This window comes from Dioscorea cayenensis, unplaced genomic scaffold, assembly GCF_009730915.1.
Source record: "Dioscorea cayenensis subsp. rotundata cultivar TDr96_F1 unplaced genomic scaffold, TDr96_F1_v2_PseudoChromosome.rev07_lg8_w22 25.fasta BLBR01001246.1, whole genome shotgun sequence".
Classification (NCBI taxonomy): domain Eukaryota; kingdom Viridiplantae; phylum Streptophyta; class Magnoliopsida; order Dioscoreales; family Dioscoreaceae; genus Dioscorea; species Dioscorea cayenensis.
In genome coordinates, this window is record NW_024087637.1 from 40051 (window position 1) to 57175 (window position 17125).

General features: G+C 34.8%; 1 protein-coding gene across 3 annotated transcripts; it reads right to left on the reverse strand.

Annotated features, from left to right (window-relative positions):
• Nucleotides 1-3121: 3121 nt before the first annotated feature.
• Nucleotides 3122-11238, reverse strand: LOC120255944 (probable disease resistance protein At4g27220). Of its 3 annotated transcripts, none has more exons than XM_039263709.1 (4): nucleotides 11076-11238; nucleotides 4564-7796; nucleotides 4113-4165; nucleotides 3122-3404 (listed from the first exon to the last, which is right to left on the reverse strand). In XM_039263709.1, exons 2-4 carry the CDS (start codon nucleotides 7791-7793, stop codon nucleotides 3277-3279), a joined length of 3411 nt encoding a protein of 1136 aa, XP_039119643.1. In that variant the 5' UTR covers nucleotides 7794-7796; nucleotides 11076-11238; the 3' UTR covers nucleotides 3122-3276. The 3 variants fall into 3 exon arrangements, with proteins under 3 accessions (XP_039119643.1, XP_039119645.1, XP_039119644.1); XM_039263710.1 differs by having other exon boundaries at nucleotides 3390-3404; nucleotides 4056-4165; XM_039263711.1 differs by lacking the exon at nucleotides 4113-4165 and having other exon boundaries at nucleotides 3122-3401.
• Nucleotides 11239-17125: the final 5887 nt, after the last annotated feature.

The following is a 17125-nucleotide window of genomic DNA, read 5'->3' on the forward strand; positions in this document are numbered from 1 at the left end:
GTTGTGAGGAAGCTCAATCAATTCCCATGTGCCATTTCTTTCAATTGCATCCATTTCCTCCTTCATTGCTTCTCTCCACACCTCAGTCTTCACTGCCTCTTCATATGTGGTCGGATCACAGACATTTAGAGCAAATGTACAGCTCTCATAAATGTCCCTCAGTAATCTCACCTTTCTCACTGGTGATTTCCCAACTTGATCATCACCATGGTAAGCATCATCACCGGTCTCTCCTTCTGTATTAACCGCATCAGGTACACTTGTTTGAATTGCTGAAGATGAGCTGGGGCTCTGGCAAGTGTCTTCATCTGAACCACATTCACCAGCAGCAAAGTCATCATAGAAAATCAATGGAGGATTCCCAGTCTGTGAACTAGAATTCCAATCCCAACCTGCACCTTCATTAAATATTACATCTCTACTTATAATAACTTTAGATGTGATGGGATTAAACAGCCGATATGCCTTAGAATTCAGACAATATCCAATGAACACGCACCTTTCAGACTTTGTGTCTAACTTTTGCAGTTTATTTGAGGGAATTAAAGCATAAGCTATGCACCCAAAAACTCTGAGATGACTCACCTTGGGCTTTCGATTATACCAGGCCTCATATGGTGTCATATTTCTTAGAGCACTGGTGGGTGATAAATTGATTAGATGAACTGCTGCGTTTACTGCTTCACCCCAGAAGCAGTTTGGTAGTCTTCTCTCTTTCATTAGAGCCCTGGCTATGTTCATAATGCTTCGGTTCTTCCTCTCCGAGACACCATTCTGTTGTGGTGAGTATGAAGCAGTAAGCTGCTTGATAACTCCACAATTCTTACAGAAAGAGTTGAAGTCATTGTCGGTGAATTCTCCTCCTCTATCCGTGCGCAACACCTTGATCTTCAAACCCGATTGATTCTCCACCATTTGTTTGAATGTCATGAAGGTTTGTAGTGCTTCAGACTTTTGCTTCAAACAATAGATCCAGCACATCCTGGTATGATCATCAACAAACAACAAGTAATACTTGCTGCCGCCCAGAGAGCTCGTCTGCATAGGCCCACAGATGTCAGCGTGAATCAACTGTAGAGGAGCGCGAGCACCTTCCCCGGTCTTAGATTGGAAGGATTTCCTCACTTGCTTCTCCATGGCACAGGTTTCACATTGATCCACCTTACCAATATTGCCAAGTCCCAACACTAGTTCACGACTTTTCATACTCCTTAATGCATCAAAATTCAAGTGGCCAAGCCTGAGATGCCATAACCTCGTCGTCTCCTTCACACTCATTGCTACATGTGCATGTCCCACATCTGAAATGTTGAGAGGATACATGTTGTTTCTTGTTCTAATTATTCTTGCCATTATCTCACCGGTTTTATCACTGCGAATCACACACTCAGTTCTTGCAAATATTACTGAGTACCCAGTGTCCGCGAGCTGACCAACGCTTAGGAGATTATGCGCCAACCCCGGAACATATTGTACACCATGTAACAACTTGGTCCTTCCTCCAGTTGCAGCGAGTGACACGGTTGCTCTTCCTTGTACAAGCATTTCCTTGTTATCTCCCAGCTTTACATTAATCTTCTGAGTTTCATCAAGGCTAGAGAACAACCCCTTCTCACCAGTCATGTGATTGGAACATCCACTGTCTAGCAACCACACTGACGAGGTCTTCTCTCTTTCTTCGCACACAGCCATGAAGAGATTGCTTGTGTCCTTCTCCTCAACAACCATTGTTGCCTCCTTATCTGTGCTCTTGTCTCTATACCAACAACCCATCTTCATGTGGCCAAACTTCTTGCATATATGGCATTGTATGTTCCCTTTGTAGCTCCTTTGTTCACCTTGTTGTTGTTGTTGTTGTTGTTGCCGATTCTCACTTGATCGGCCTCTCCCTCTTCCTCTGAATCTCACTCGAGAGTATCCTCTTCCACGACCTCTAAAGGGATGTTTATCTTTTTCTTTGCTTCCCATTGCTTCACCTTTGACATGAAATGCTTTCTCTTCCTTCTCTGACTGATCATCTGCTTGTCTTAGCAGCCTAGCCTCGTGAGCAAGTAAAGAGCCACTCACATCTTCCATTGTTAGCTTGGTGAGGTCCTTGGACTCCTCAATGGCAGTGACCACATGGTTGAATTTGGGTCCCCAAGCTTCTCAACAGCTTCCCAACAACCATAGCTTCTGAAATGGTATCTCCCAAGCTCTTCATCTGGTTTGCCACCTCTTGGACCCTTGTAATGTAGCTCTGGACTCCTTCATTTCCTTTTATCCTAAGATTTTCAAAGTCATGTCTCAGTGTTTGAAGTTTGACAGCCACCACCTTTGGATTCCCTTGAACAACTTTCTTCAAAGCGATCCAAGCCTCATTTGCTGTATTGGCCGAAGCAATTCGTGCAAGGATGGGCCGAGAGAGAGCTTGCTGTATGAAGAACAATGCCTTAGCGTCCTTCTTTCTGTTCTCTTTCACTTTAACTTCATCTTCCTTCTCTGAAAAACCCTTCTCCACAAGCTCCCATAGGTCTTGAGATCTAAAGAGAGTCTTCATCATAAGACACCAAAGATCATAGTCTTCTCCATCAAAGATGGGCACAGTGATCCTCGTAACGCCTCCCGTGGATTCTGCTTTGGATGCCATTGATGTTTGACAAGTACCAGCTCTGATACCACTGTTTGAGGTCTCTTGTTTTTGTTCAGGATCATTCCCTGTCAAAGTTCAGTACCCAAAAGAATACAAACAGAGTGACCAGAAAGAAACAAAGTTAAAGAATAAAGGAGAGAATGTTTTTCAGAGAATGTTTTTTTTTTTCATTCTATCCATTGGGCTAAACCAAATCAACTTTTAAAAGTTACAAAAAGTTTCTCATCATGATAGCATGGTTCCAAGACAAACAACGTTAATAACCTAGTACAAACAAAAGGCTTGAGCATTCATTGGCTAGCAGTGACGGTAAGAGATCTTCCTTTTCTTTTAATGCTGAGTGGCCCATTTAATGTGAGTGGAGAGGCAACCTTGCCATTGGCTTGTTGACAAGTCAACCATCCTTTTAGCTTCTTCAGATTGTGTCTTTTGAATAGCTGACCAGTCAACGCCATCATCCCAGTTTCAAGCAACCTTGCAACAAAGATTGCCTCCATTTACAAGCAACCCAATTCTTCCGAAGGTTAAGGGACCAAGCAGCGGAGTTTGCATAATCTTAGTACACAACCTGAGCTCATGGTATTCCAGAGATGGTCACTCCCACACCACCATCCGCGTCACTAAGGCAGAGAGTTCGGGCAAACTTAATAACAAAAACTTCTTCGGTACAGGAAACAAGCATTCACCTTCTTCTTCTTCCAAAACCACACAATTCTCTCAAATATAGAACAGTGTTCTACGTTTAGCGATATCAGTTGTTTCGTTCCACCTGCTTGTTTCAACAAGAAGAGGTATGTCAGTTTTGGAGGCATGCAAATAAGCTGTAGAAGTTTCCAAGACCTTGCAAATTTGATGATTATGATGATGATGGTTTCTCCTTATCCTCCACAATCCCAACATTGTATGGGAATAATTGCAGCATCTAAGGACACCCTTTGACAATGAGGTTCTTCAAAATAACCAATAATATACTTGAGGGGTTAAAAAAAGAACTCAATGAAAAAAAAATCACTAATTATGAAAAGGAGGGATCAGGTCTAAAATGCTAAATGTTGTTTTATAGAACTTAATTTTGTAGAGTATCTATTTCTGGTTGTTTTGTAGTGACAAAGATTGCTACTGGATCCTATAGTTAACTTGTTTGATGGTAAAACCAAATTTGCGTTATTTGTTTGATTTTATGATTTCTGCTGCACGGTAATAGATATCTAAATCAGCTACGTGTATTAGTTACTAATAAATGATTTCTGTCTATCTTGTGCAGGTGCACAGCTACCAAGACATCAAGGAATGGTTATAAGCATCAATTTGAAATTGAGAAGTCACTGAGACTGTCAAAACTCAAAACCATGCAACTTGAAAGAGTTATGCTTATCAATCACATTGTGTTATCTTATAAATTGAATAGAGACATTGTTTTTACGAATAATAGCAGAAAGTGGCCATTATCCTTCAAGCTACCATTCAGGTTCCAAATCACCTCTCTTTTCTTCTCCTCCTTCCGCATCATCTATCTCTTTGTCCTCTCCTTTACTGAGGCATTTAATATGAAATTATTGTTTGATACTTACAACCACAAATATTTAAAACATTTTATGATTAATAGTTGCCTTTTTTATTATCTCGTAAGTGTTCTATATGAAAGTATAAAATGAAAAATTAAAAAAGAAAGAAAGGAAAAAGAAAATACAACATTAGTAATTAATGTACATCAAAGTACATGTAAAAAAATGATAAAAGCAATTAGCACTTCACATGAATCAAATCTGACCTTTTATCGTCAATGAGGTCCAAAATGGTTAAAACTAGCATTTTATTTTCTTTTTTTCACAAATTTGTGACCTAATTATGATCTAAATGCAAAAGGCAATGAGATGAAGACATGGAATTTTAGCAAAGATTGAAATGAGAAAGAAAGTTGATGCTTTTACCTTGTGTATAAGTCTTGTTCATGGCCAGGTGTACCGGATCCGAGCAATCGTTGTTGCAGTTTTGGGCAATTCCATAGACATGGAGATTTAAGATATAACCACTTAATGGGCAGTGCTGCGGGGTGTTGGAAGGTAGTGAGCTGAGGCAAACCATTCAGCCAAAGTCGATTCAAATTAGGAAAAGGGCTATTGTAAGATTCACGATCAACAACATGTGTGGATGTGCTTGCAAATGCTTCCTCTTTATTTTCCGTGGAAATCACCACAGCCTCCAATGCAGCACAATCTTCTATATGAAGAAAAGTCAAATGTTGCATGCTTATTGCTTGATTGTAGGAGAAAAGATGCATTAGTTTTGGACATGACACGATAGAAAGAATACTTAGTCCCTGGAAAAAGAACGGGGATTGCAAAGAAGCAAGGGGATAGATTATATCACTCATCTCTCGGCAATTTTTGATAGTACACTGCTCTAGTGCTGGAAAAGGATCTGCCAATATTGCCATTGTCTCCATCTCAGATGAAACTACATATCTTACTCCACAATTCTTGATGGCCAAGACCGTCAAGTTTGGTAGGCATTGGAATGGTTGTAATACAATCTGTAGACTCTGTAGGCCATCTAAACAGAGATAAATTAGCCCTGGCAGCAATTTAGTTATGTCGCGGGCTCCTTCATCACATGGGAACAGTTCCAGCATCATAGGGCAATTTCTAACATCTAGATCCTGTAGTTTCTTCATACTCCGCTGACAATGCCTTGATGGTATTAAATTGGTCAACCCAGGACAATTCTTGATGACCATTTGTTGGAGTTGGCTAAGGGGGATTTCTTCCTGCAATGATAACTCATCATCCAACAACTTGGTCAACTTTGGCCAGTTGTCAACACTAAGACTCTCCAAACTTGAGAACACAAGCGGTGGGATATCACTGTTGATGGAAATCAATTCAGTTTCCTGGAATGCTATTAATACCAATAGTATTGTTTTTTCAAGTAATTTCTTGACCCAAACAGCCAGGGGCTTGGTTCCCATCAATTGCAACCCTCTAGAAACTTGTTCAAATTTATACATTGGCTCATGTTTGACAAAAGAAAGACAGAATTTTAGAAGTCCATTAGGCCAAGAACGTGGTGAGACTAGTTCATGTGATAAGGGATCATCTAAGTCCGCCACTTCTGCGATGAATAGGTGAGTTAGATGTCTCAAGCTTATCAACTCTAGAAAGCTACCTGCAAACTTGCGCATGAACAATTGTTCCAGCCTGTGAAATCTTGGCAATTCCTTGGAAAAAAAGTTATCAATGCAAGATGAATCATACGCCCCCTTGAAAGCCAAATTAACATATCTCAGACTTCGTGCGCATCCTACACTTTCTGGAACAATGGACACCGGCGGACAACGATCCAGAGTAAGTATTTCAAGCCTCTTCAACTTATGAATGTGAGAAATATCTTTGAGAAAATCACAACTTCTCAAGTTCAATACTCTGAGATTAGTGAGACAAGAGAGTGATTTTGGTAGCGATTTAATGGCTGTATCACTCAAGTCAAGGACCATCAGAGATCCCATGTGTTGGAAGAACATTTCTGGGATGCTTGATAACCTGTTGTTGCCTGTCAGGATCAACATCTCAAGTTTTGGATACTCCATTCGATCAGGAAGAAGATCTTCAATATCATTGCTCATCAGTGAAAGTCGTCGGCAATTTTGCATCTCACTTTCAGTAGTTCTTGGCCACTCTGTCAAGCTTTGCCCAGCTCTTACATAGAACGCATGATCTGCCGCAGCACCAATCTGTATCGCCACATCCCTGACAATGTCATGCATTCTTACACAGCTTTCAGACGAACCTTGAAGAAGCAAACCACAAGCTTTTAGCTGGTCAAATAGTAGATCCACTCTGCCCTGTGCTTCGTTTAGAGTTTCAACATCAGCTAAGAGGCCCCCTCCTGCCATCAACAGCATCACTTCTTCTTCTTTAATATCCCGATCTTCAGGGTAGAGACAACAGTGCAAGAAGCAAGACTTGGCTGCCTCACTCTCTAAGAAATCGAAACTTAGTTTGATGGATTGAATAACTTGCTTACTCACACCCGGGAGATCCACCTCCTTCGACCTTTTTAACCGCATCAACACTGCCTCCCAAGTCCCAGAGCTCTTATCCTTAAGTGCTGTGCCAAGAACCACCAGTGCTAGAGGCAGACCAGCGCACTCTCTTGCCACTTTCTGTGCCAAGTTCCTTATTGTGGGGGACTCCACTACATCCCCTGCTCTGCTCTTGAATAGACTCCAAGATTCTTCATCTGATAATGTCTTCAACTCAACTATCTCTCGGCACCTCATTCTGTCACAGACATCTTTGTTTCTTGTTGTGATTACCACTTTGCAAGTGGCAGCCATCTCTGGAAGTTGAATACCAACAACTGACAGTTTCAACGGCTCCCATAAATCATCTAATATCACCATTACTTTCTTTTCTGTACCTCTTAATCTGTCTGCAAGCTTGACAGCTCTTACTTCTACACTTTTTTCCTCAAATATCAAACCCAAACTCTCTGCTATGACAGTTTGAATTCTCTTCAGATCTATGTTTTGTGATACAGTCACCATCACCACCTCACCAAACAAATTTTGCTTCTTGGCTTGCTTTGCAACTTCTTTCACTAATGTTGTCTTTCCTCCTCCTCCCATGCCACAAAGCCCAATTATGTGCACAGCTTCAACCTTCAATGCTTCAAGTATTTTCTTTTCTTGTGATTTCCTTGAATCGAAAATCATGTAATCTTCATTAAACAACAATGAATCAGTTGTGCTTGGGGGTGGCCCCTTGTGAGACACACTATCAAAATTGCCTTTTCTTATAAGATCATCAGTGGTTTCCATATGATGAGCAGCCTCTCTTCCAAGTTTATAGTGCAAGTTTATGTGTGGAAAGCAATTGTTGGAGATCACAGTAGCTTGATCTTTGATTCTCTTCACCTCTCCTTCCATTGTGTTTACATCCGCAAACCAAGTTTGAACTACACCTTTGGCCTCTTCAAGCCTTTCACGTCTCGCTGCGTCAACCTTAATTTGGACCTCCTTCTTAAGTGCATCGAGTTCATTAAATTTGCACTCCAACTTCTCAATGTTGCTTTTGTAGCAAATAAGGTAACCAAAGTGGCGGCTAATGGGGGCCCATGCAGGCTTCACAATCTCACCAGCGATTTTGATCAAGCAGTCCATTCTCTTGTAACCACAAAGAGTAAATACAAAGCTTTTTTTTATTTTTAAGAATAAAAACTGAAAAGCTAGGAGAAAGTTAAGAAAAACACTACTAAATCAAAAAAATAAAAATACTTCAACAACTTTAAATAAGTTAATTTAAAAATATATAAAAAACCAAAGTTACTTGATTCAAATGATCTCTCATGTAGCATGCAGAATGGGGAGTGCTGGAATTCTCATTGGAAAAATTAATTCATAGGTGATGTTGCACCCACCATGTGTGCTCACGACGTGAGAGCGTGTACAAGATTTTAATTCACTGACGCACATCCTTTGACAAGTGCGTTCAAGACATTAACTAACGCACAATAAAGATACTAACAAGTGTATGTATATATAACAAGGCAAAAATGTTTGACTATTGATTTATTCACCTTCTCGGAAAAAATGTTTTCAAAACTAATCAGGGTCAATTGGTCTAACTAAATATATATATATATATATATATATATATATATATATATATATATATTTAAATAATGACATAAAATTATAAAAATATTTTATAATAAACAAATAATATACATAAAACTAACAATGTAAAACTTGAATATATATTTGAAGCATGAAAATCTTTGTAAAATTTTTAATTTCTAACCTACCAAAGATTTAAGAATTTCAATGTCTTCTCTGTAAAAAACTATTTTTTCAAATATTCAAAATATATCAATTTTAATTTTATTTTAAAATATATAAATTTAAAAATACATACCTAAAGCTTGAGGCTATCAAGAATAATAAAAATTAAAAAATTATTTATAGCCATAGATTAAAGGGAAAAAATACAAAAGAAATCTTGTGGTTTTTTACTTTTGCAAAATAAGGACAAAGATTTTTTTTTATTTATTTATTTATTTTTTATTCTATGACATGTGGTATCCCAAATTTGCAAAAAAATCATTACAAAGCGTTAACAGTGTTAACTTATACAGAAAAATCATCATTTCAGTTAAAACCCAATTTATATGACATAAAAATAATTTCTTAATCTCTCCCAAAATTGCACTAAAGAAAAATAATTTAAATCCTTAAAATCAAACAAAATCATGTTGAAAAATAATTTTTTTTATGCCATGTGGCAATTTTTTACATGAATGAACGATTTTGATTCTGTCAAAAATAAAAAGTTAACACCCTTGATGATTTTACTCTTTTTACAAATTTAGCAAACCACACGTCATAGAATATAAAAAAAACTTCTGAAATTAGTTTGCAAAAATAAAAAACTACAAATATATATATATATATATATACATGTTTTACTTTTCCCTAGATTGAACAATGATGGAAGGATATCATAGAAGAATATAAAAAAAAGTATTTTTTTTCTAGAGTAAACAATGATGGAAGGATACCATAGATGAATCGGAGAGTCAAAACTCAAAGGTTATCATTGAGATTAAGATGATGAATGCTGATTTTTTGGAATGTGCAATATGTGAAAATGAAATACAGCCTTCAAAGGAGTTAAGAATAGTTGCACAATGAAAAAATTGTTATGGAATCCAATCCCTAACAAGCAAATTCCTATTCATGCACAATGAAAAAGTGTTGCAAATTAATAAATAAATAAATTAGTCAAAAACTGGCCCATGCCCAATTCTTACAAATCCAGCAGTTTGGCTAGTTTCAGACTAGTTTAACTTTCAGTAAATAATTGGTATAAAATTGGACCAGATTGCTGCTCAATCCCTAACTCTTCCTAACTACTCACAAAAGATAAACAAAAAAATGTTAACTATTAATATAAGCTAAAACCTGATGATCTCTAATTGCAAAGGTAAACTTTCCCTTAGAGACAAGTGCACATGGAACATCCAAAAAAAATATGCTAAAATATTAGAGTAAGTTAAATTGTAAGGAAAGAGAAGCCTGGTGACAAGTCATTAACTTTCCCTCTTCAAGGAAGAACAAATTGCATACTGTTACTCTCTTTGTTCCTATATAAATGTCTCAAATGACAGTATCTTAGATTAAGAAAGTTAGTTGGTTTACAAAAATTAATAGAAATTTAACTTCAATTTTTTAAATTTATTTTTAATTTTAAAAAATAGAATAAATCAAGTTCATTCAGACAGGATTCTCTACCCATATTTGTATATATATATTTAATGCCTACCTTAGAAAGATATATATATATATATATATAGAATTAACATTTTCTATATAATAAAATGAGAAATAATATGTTAACAAGGCTAAAATTTAGTATCATACATGCTCTGCAACCTAAGCTGATAAGGTAATACATGTTTTTTTGGAATATAGAACTCTTAACTATTACGATAGCTCGAAAGGGAAAATTTTTAAAAATAAAAACTAAAAACAAGGAGAAAAACAAAAAAAAAAATTGAATAAAAAGAATAAAAAATTTTAAACTAATTTAATAATTTAATCACAAAAATGACAAATCATGTTTTAATTGAAATAATTTATCCGCCTTTTAAAAAAAATGAAAAATCAAATTGTTGACCACTGATATAAGCTAAAACCTAAAGTCTCCTGTTGCATATATGTTTTTTTTTAACTGTTGCATTTATGTGATATTTCTGAGAAACAAATACATCATAAATAAATGGACTAAAATGACAAAACAATTCAAATTGAGCTGCTACAGGGAAAAAGAAATCTGGATTCAAATTGAGCTGCCGCAGGGAAAAAGAAATCTGGTGATGGCCCATTAACTTTACCTCTTCGAAGGAGGCTGATTGCAAACAAAAGGTTAAACCGCTAATTAATTAAAGTAAAGCCAATCAAATGAATATTAATCTGTCCTGCAACACTATCTATTCTAAACAAAACAAAAACCTCAGTTCTAACATTATAGGCACAAATTTAAGCTATCAATAAAAGCTGACAAAATAAATAAATCATAATTCATTAACAAAAATTAACATAGTACAAACAGCTCAAAAGTACAAAATCAACTCTTTGAGGTGATTCAAATCAACAATTGAAGACAATTCTCCATGCATATGATTATATGAATATAAACATCAGAGACAAATCCAGTTTTTGTGGCATATATATATATATATATATATATGAATATAAACATCAGAGACAAATCCCAGTTTTGTGGCATATATATATATATATATATATATATATATATATATATATATATATATATATATATATATATATGAATATAAGCTTTAGCAAGTGCTTGCAAATATTAGGAAAAAAAAAAATCATAAACACAAATAAAGCTCAGAAACATCCCACAAAACTGCATACCTGCAATAACCCTAATAATCACAGCTCAGGAAGCGAATGAAATATCAATCCTTGAAAGCTGTTCCAGTTTCAATGGAGACAATGTGCAGGAATTTATCAAACTTAATACCAATACCACCAGTAAAAGGCAGCAACAAGAACAAAAACCCAGGGCTGATGGGAGCTTTATTTGAAGCCAAGATTGCCAAGGTTGCCAACACGGATCTGAGCCGAATCAGGTTAACAAGATGCTCGGCTTTAATTTAACAGAGTGGGTGCAGTCGTGCAAACGTATGGGTAGGGCTGCTGACAAATGGAGGGGAAAAAAAATAAAGGGTTGGGGTCAACACGTGGCCCATGTTATGCATAGGGAATGGAGTCCGCACATGGCACCCATGTGTGCATAGCTGTAGAGGAAGGGGAAGAAATAGAAGGTGGGATCCACACAAATAGATTTGGAATGTCAACGAGGAATACAAGAAGCAAGAGTTTAATAATCGAACGATCGGTGAACCAGGTGTCAAATTGATTCGCGGTTCAATCAGTTCAACCGATTTGACCGATTCGTTCAATAATTTTTATTTTTATTTTTTTAAATAAATAAAAAAAAGAAAGTTTTATAAAATTATAAAAAAATTCAAAATATTAGAAAAAAATAGAGAAAAATAGAAATTCTCACTTCGCTCAATCTCCAATACCCACCGGAATGCACGCTAGCTTATTGTGATTGATATTCAGAACAACCAACGATGATAATTTTCTCATATCCTCTCTCAGAGCTTCAGTGTTATTGTGAGCCAAAATAAGTTTTAGCAGCTCCACAGCCTTAAAAAAAACCAAAAATAACAGTAAAACCAAAAACCATTGTTGATAGGAAGCTCAAAAGAGAAACCCAAAAAACCAACATACCTCCCTCCATTTTTCACCATCACAAACAGCATCCAAGCACTAGTAAACCTCATCAAGAACTTCTCTGTATGAGAAAAGAGAATGGATCTTGATCAATAGAAGAAGAGAATATATTCAAATGGAGCAAAAGAGATCCAATGAGGATTCAGAAAAACAAAGAAGAAGAACGTGAGAGCATGGTTGGAGAGGTTGAGCCGTTAAGATTAATTAACCGATTACTGATATGGGATGACGGTTGAATCGGTTCACCGTCATCCCGATTACTTGTATCTTTCTCCGGCTACATCTCCGACCCCGGGTGTTAAGACTAATTATTTTTTCATCTCCATATAGAAATACTTAAAAAATTTTATTTTTGATCCCAATTACATATATATTTTCCTCTATCTGACTGTCTCTATCAATCTGGGATCTTTTATACGTAGATAGATTTTTCTCATCTTTATATCTACGGATTCAAGAATTCTCTGTTTTTTCTATTTGTTTCGTATAAACTATTGAATTATATTATTTAAAATATGTTTAAAATAGATATATACGTCTTTAAATTTTTAATTTTTAATTAAATATATTTTTTTAAAAAATAAATAAACCACAAACTTTACCAAAAGAGAAGAAATAACATGTAGGTTTAAAAGTGAAGTTTTGTTTAATTTGACTTTGAGTTAAATAATATTAATAAAATTAAATATTTAATATTATTTTTTATATCGTAATAATTGTTTTTTAATATTAATGTTTTTGAATTATTGTTAGGTATGTTTATTTAAATAACTAAATTTTTGACCCAAGTATGTTTAAGCCAATGGATATGGTTTATGACTAATGGGTGAGTATGATATATTATATATCTATAGATAATTAAGTTTAGAGGAAAATTTTATCAATATTATTATGATTTTTTATTATTTTTAGTATAAATTCCACCCGAATTGGATTCAACATGGCCTTTGTTTTTTTTTTAAAGCATTTACTTCATTAAAAATGGCTTTTTGTATTGAAAAAAACAAAAAAGATGTTAAAGATTAGGTTTAAAAGAAAGGTTATATTTAAATTAATTTTGAGTTAGATAATATTAATAAAATTTAAATATTTAATATTAAAATTTATTTTTTAAATAGTAATAAAGTGCTTTTTAATTTTAATATTTTTAAATTTATTATTAGATATGTTTATTTAAATAACGAAATTTTTTATAAAATTTTTCATTTATATTATAATGGGTAATAAAATATTTGTTTGCGCCATCATGCATAATGGGTATATTTAGAAATTATATTATTATATTATAAATTTTTTATATTTAATATTATTATAAATATTTATTAAAATGAGTCAATCAAAATCATTATAAATAAAACTATATTTATTTCGCAAGAAATTCATTTACCTTGAACTTTATCAACCCCTAAAATAGTGAGAGTGCTTCCATGTTTTCATTAGAATAATATAATTAATCACATGTTTGTAAATCTTATTATAAGTTTCTTATCAATGGAGGTATTTGCTGTCCACTTTACACGAAATTCTGGAAAATCAAATGCCCAATAAAAATCACCTTATTTTGCTGCCTTGCTTGGGAATATAAAATACTCACCCTTACAAACCTTTTCAGAAAAAGGTGTAACTTTCAAAATACAACTGATACATGCGTACTTTGCACCAAGGCCTCTGAGACTATTGATCATCTCTTTATTGATTGCTTATACACAACACGTATCTGGTCTTTCTTCGCACAACTTTTGGAAATTAATTCCAGCCCCTCCTCCATTTTGACAAATTGGACCACTTTGATCACTTCATTTCAACCTCAATGCCAACCCCTCTAGGATCTTTGCATTAGAGCTATTATTTGGAATATTTGGCTTGAGCGCAACAATCGCATATTTCAATTCACAGCACTACCTACTCACTCTTTACTGATAAAAATTGCTAATATGCTACTTTTTTGGTTTTCAACGGCATCTGATAATCATCACCAGACTCAGGCTAAGGCTACTCAAAAGATCAAGCGCTCTATCAATTTCATCAGCACTAGGGTTTCCAACACTTCCGGCGAACCAGATCCTATTCCAAAGTTGGAGTAGAGCTTTCTACTCTCAGCCTTATAGACTTGCATCCCCTTTTGGTGGTTTCCCGTCTACAGAGCTGATTCATTGGCTTGTTATCTTTTCCTTGTTTTTGCTCTTAGTTGTTCTTGCCCTTCATCTCTGGTGAGAGCTTCAGTATGTTCTAGTTTATTTGTACTTTGCTTGGTTGTACGGTTTTTTATTCAATAAATTTGTGGTTTATCCACTTTTATTAAAAAAAAAAAACATGTTTGTAAATGTGCTTATAAGCATCATTCATAGTTATGATAATAAATAAATTACCATAATCAAGCTTAATTAACATTGCTGTAAAATAACTCCTTCAATGACTGAGATTTGCATTTCAAATTTTTATGTAGATTATAAAATAAACAAATGTTTTTTAATTTATATTTAAAAATTTTATATAAAAAATAAAATATACTTTTCTTAGTAATATGATCCTTATCCAAATTCGAAGCTTTAAAAAAGAGCCGCTCGATATAAGATGATATTTAAAAAATTAATTCTTGTCATTTAATATGAAAGGATACAAATCTTGATTAATTTTGAAATGACCTTTGTTTAACATTAGAAATTGTGAAAATGAAAATTTTGGAAGATAGATCTATATGAAATAGTTCACAATACATGTAAAAACTTCAAAGACCTAATTTGAATACGATAGACTACAAACACCTGTTCTAAATTTGGTGAATCGTTAACTTTAATCTAGATTTTAATGGATCATAAATAGTCTATTTAAATTTAGTAGAGCATCAAAATCCATTTGGAACTTGATGGTTTGATTTGGTTTAATCAAATTAGTTTAATTCAATTTTAAAAAAACTTAGTTGATTTAAGTTGATTTTATTTAACCTAGTTGATTTTAATCTAAACAATTTAGTTAATTTAACTTAATTAAATTGATTTTATTAATGAGCTCATTTGATTAAGTTTGAGTCCATGGAATGAGTTTATATACTTTCTCCAACTCCGATCAATATTATGTTTGTAAGTCAGTTTCATCATTAGAAAGGGGCCCATAAGTTCATTTATCGTAAAAAGCCACTCAAATTTTATTGCATGATCCAAAGAACATGCAAACCATTTTCATCTATGTAGGGACTCATAAACCCTTTTCAAAGGGCTCACAAGCTTGTTTTATTATTAAAAAAGTCTGCGAGCGCTTTCATTATCAAAAGGGTTCACAAATCCTTGCACTTTCATTATCAAAAGGGTTCACAAATCCACTTCATTATCAAATAGGTCATGTAATACCTAGCGTTTCTACCTTTTTTGGGTCTTTTATTACTATTTAATTAACCTTATCATTATTTTATTATATTGTCATTGTAGAATAATTGTATAATTGTTATAGCCGATTATTGTGGAGATTACTACTGAGTGTTTACAATTTGATATGCCCCTTGCGTATACACTGCAAGTATATAGGTCGTGCTAGTAGTAAAATGTACCTACAAATTAGTTAGCCGGATCCACAGGGATCAATGCTCCTATTACTAATTGCTTTCCTATTATCTAGCCAGTAAGATCGATTAAAGTTACTAAACCTAAATGGGGAAAATAAAAAGAATTAAGTAATCAATATGGTGAATTTGGATTAAAAGCAGAATGAGAATATAGTACCTTGGATACCAATTCCCTTAAGATTACATAGCAATTGATTTCCTATATTGACTTAATGTTGAGTGTTCTTTGATCATGAACATTCCTAAAGTAGTGTAGCCCTTTTCTCAAAGTGACCAAACCCTAATCCTATATGATTACACAATGGCCCTATAGTTGCATTAGTATTTTGTGAGTCCTGCTATTAGGTTCAATCCTAATTTGGAGAGTTTGACGCCATGCACCCTATCTTTTGGTGTGCACTCAACAACTATGATCTATGCCATGACCTACTATGACTGGTTTCTCAATCCTAATCATGTAATTCTAATAATGCAATAAGTAAGCAATTACAGGCATAAACAATACATAGATGATTCAAAAGAACAAGCGAGGAGTCAATATATAAAATGAGGAAATCAAATTACAAGTTCATCTTAAGGTTCATAGATCTGAGGCACCATCAAAGGTTTAGCCTCTTATTATACAAGAAACCATGAAACAATCTGAAACTAGAGACATGAATAGAAACATAGGAAAAACTCCCTCAATGTTTCTCTCTAGAGGATGATGAGAACTTTGGATTGGAGTCGATTTTGTCATCTAATCTGGTACCCAAAGGACTTAAGGAGTGGTGTCCACTTATCTTTGAAAGGCCTCCTTTGATCTCAGCTTAAATGTACACAATATATGCAAGTGAAAATGAGCAAGAAGGCATAAAGTAAAGGGAGGAAGTTGCAAGACTCTTCTAGAACATGGAAAGTAGTTGTGCTTGTCATGCGAGTTCTATTTCCAAAATACGATGAAGCCCAATTTGTCTTAAGAAGCAATAGAGGATACACAAATGAAGCTCAAGAAATATAAAATAAAGAACAAAAAACTACAAAATATAAAATGTGAAAGCAGAAAGTACAACTGTAGATGAAGACAATTTAGCAGAGGACTCCCATTGCTAACTATAAAAGTAGAGGGCCAAAATGAAATACAAACAAACAAATGATCAAAAACAATATGTTCTGGTGGTGTCGCAAAACCTGTAATTTCAGTGGAATCAGAGTCACTCGGTAGGTTCTCCTTATCCATCCCACATGTCTCGATCTCCGCAATGAAGTCAACAGTAGGAATGGTAGCTAGATTGTGCTCGATGATCCTTAGCAGGACCATCACATCCCAGATCTATTGGGCCTCAATTTGAGTGAGGCGATTAAAGAAGCCATGATCTGAGTGAGGCGGTCAAAGAAGTTAAGAAAGTTCCTCAGTAGTGTTAACAAGGGCTTTATATTCTGCCTCTTTTGAGAAGCGGAGACAACACACTGCTTACGAGAGCTTAAGGAGATCAGGTTGGCCCCAAGAAAATTAGCAAAGCCACATGTGGACTTTCAAGCATCAAGATAGCCTCCTAGTTAGTGTCACAAAAACCTCAAGGGAGCAAGGAAATATGGCAAAGATAGAGTCTATGGCATG

Bases quoted from the DNA above. Each gene is read 5' to 3' on its own strand.
- LOC120255944 (XM_039263709.1), bottom strand. From the start codon at position 7,793: ATGGACTGCTTGATCAAAATCGCTGGTGAGATTGTGAAGCCTGCATGG. The intron at 4,166-4,563 runs GTAAAAGCATCA...TAAATGCCTCAG, and splicing joins GAACAAGACTTATACACAAG to TAAAGGAGAGGACAAAGAGA. The intron at 3,405-4,112 runs GTGATTTGGAAC...TGTTGAAACAAG, and splicing joins AGGAGGAGAAGAAAAGAGAG to CAGGTGGAACGAAACAACTG.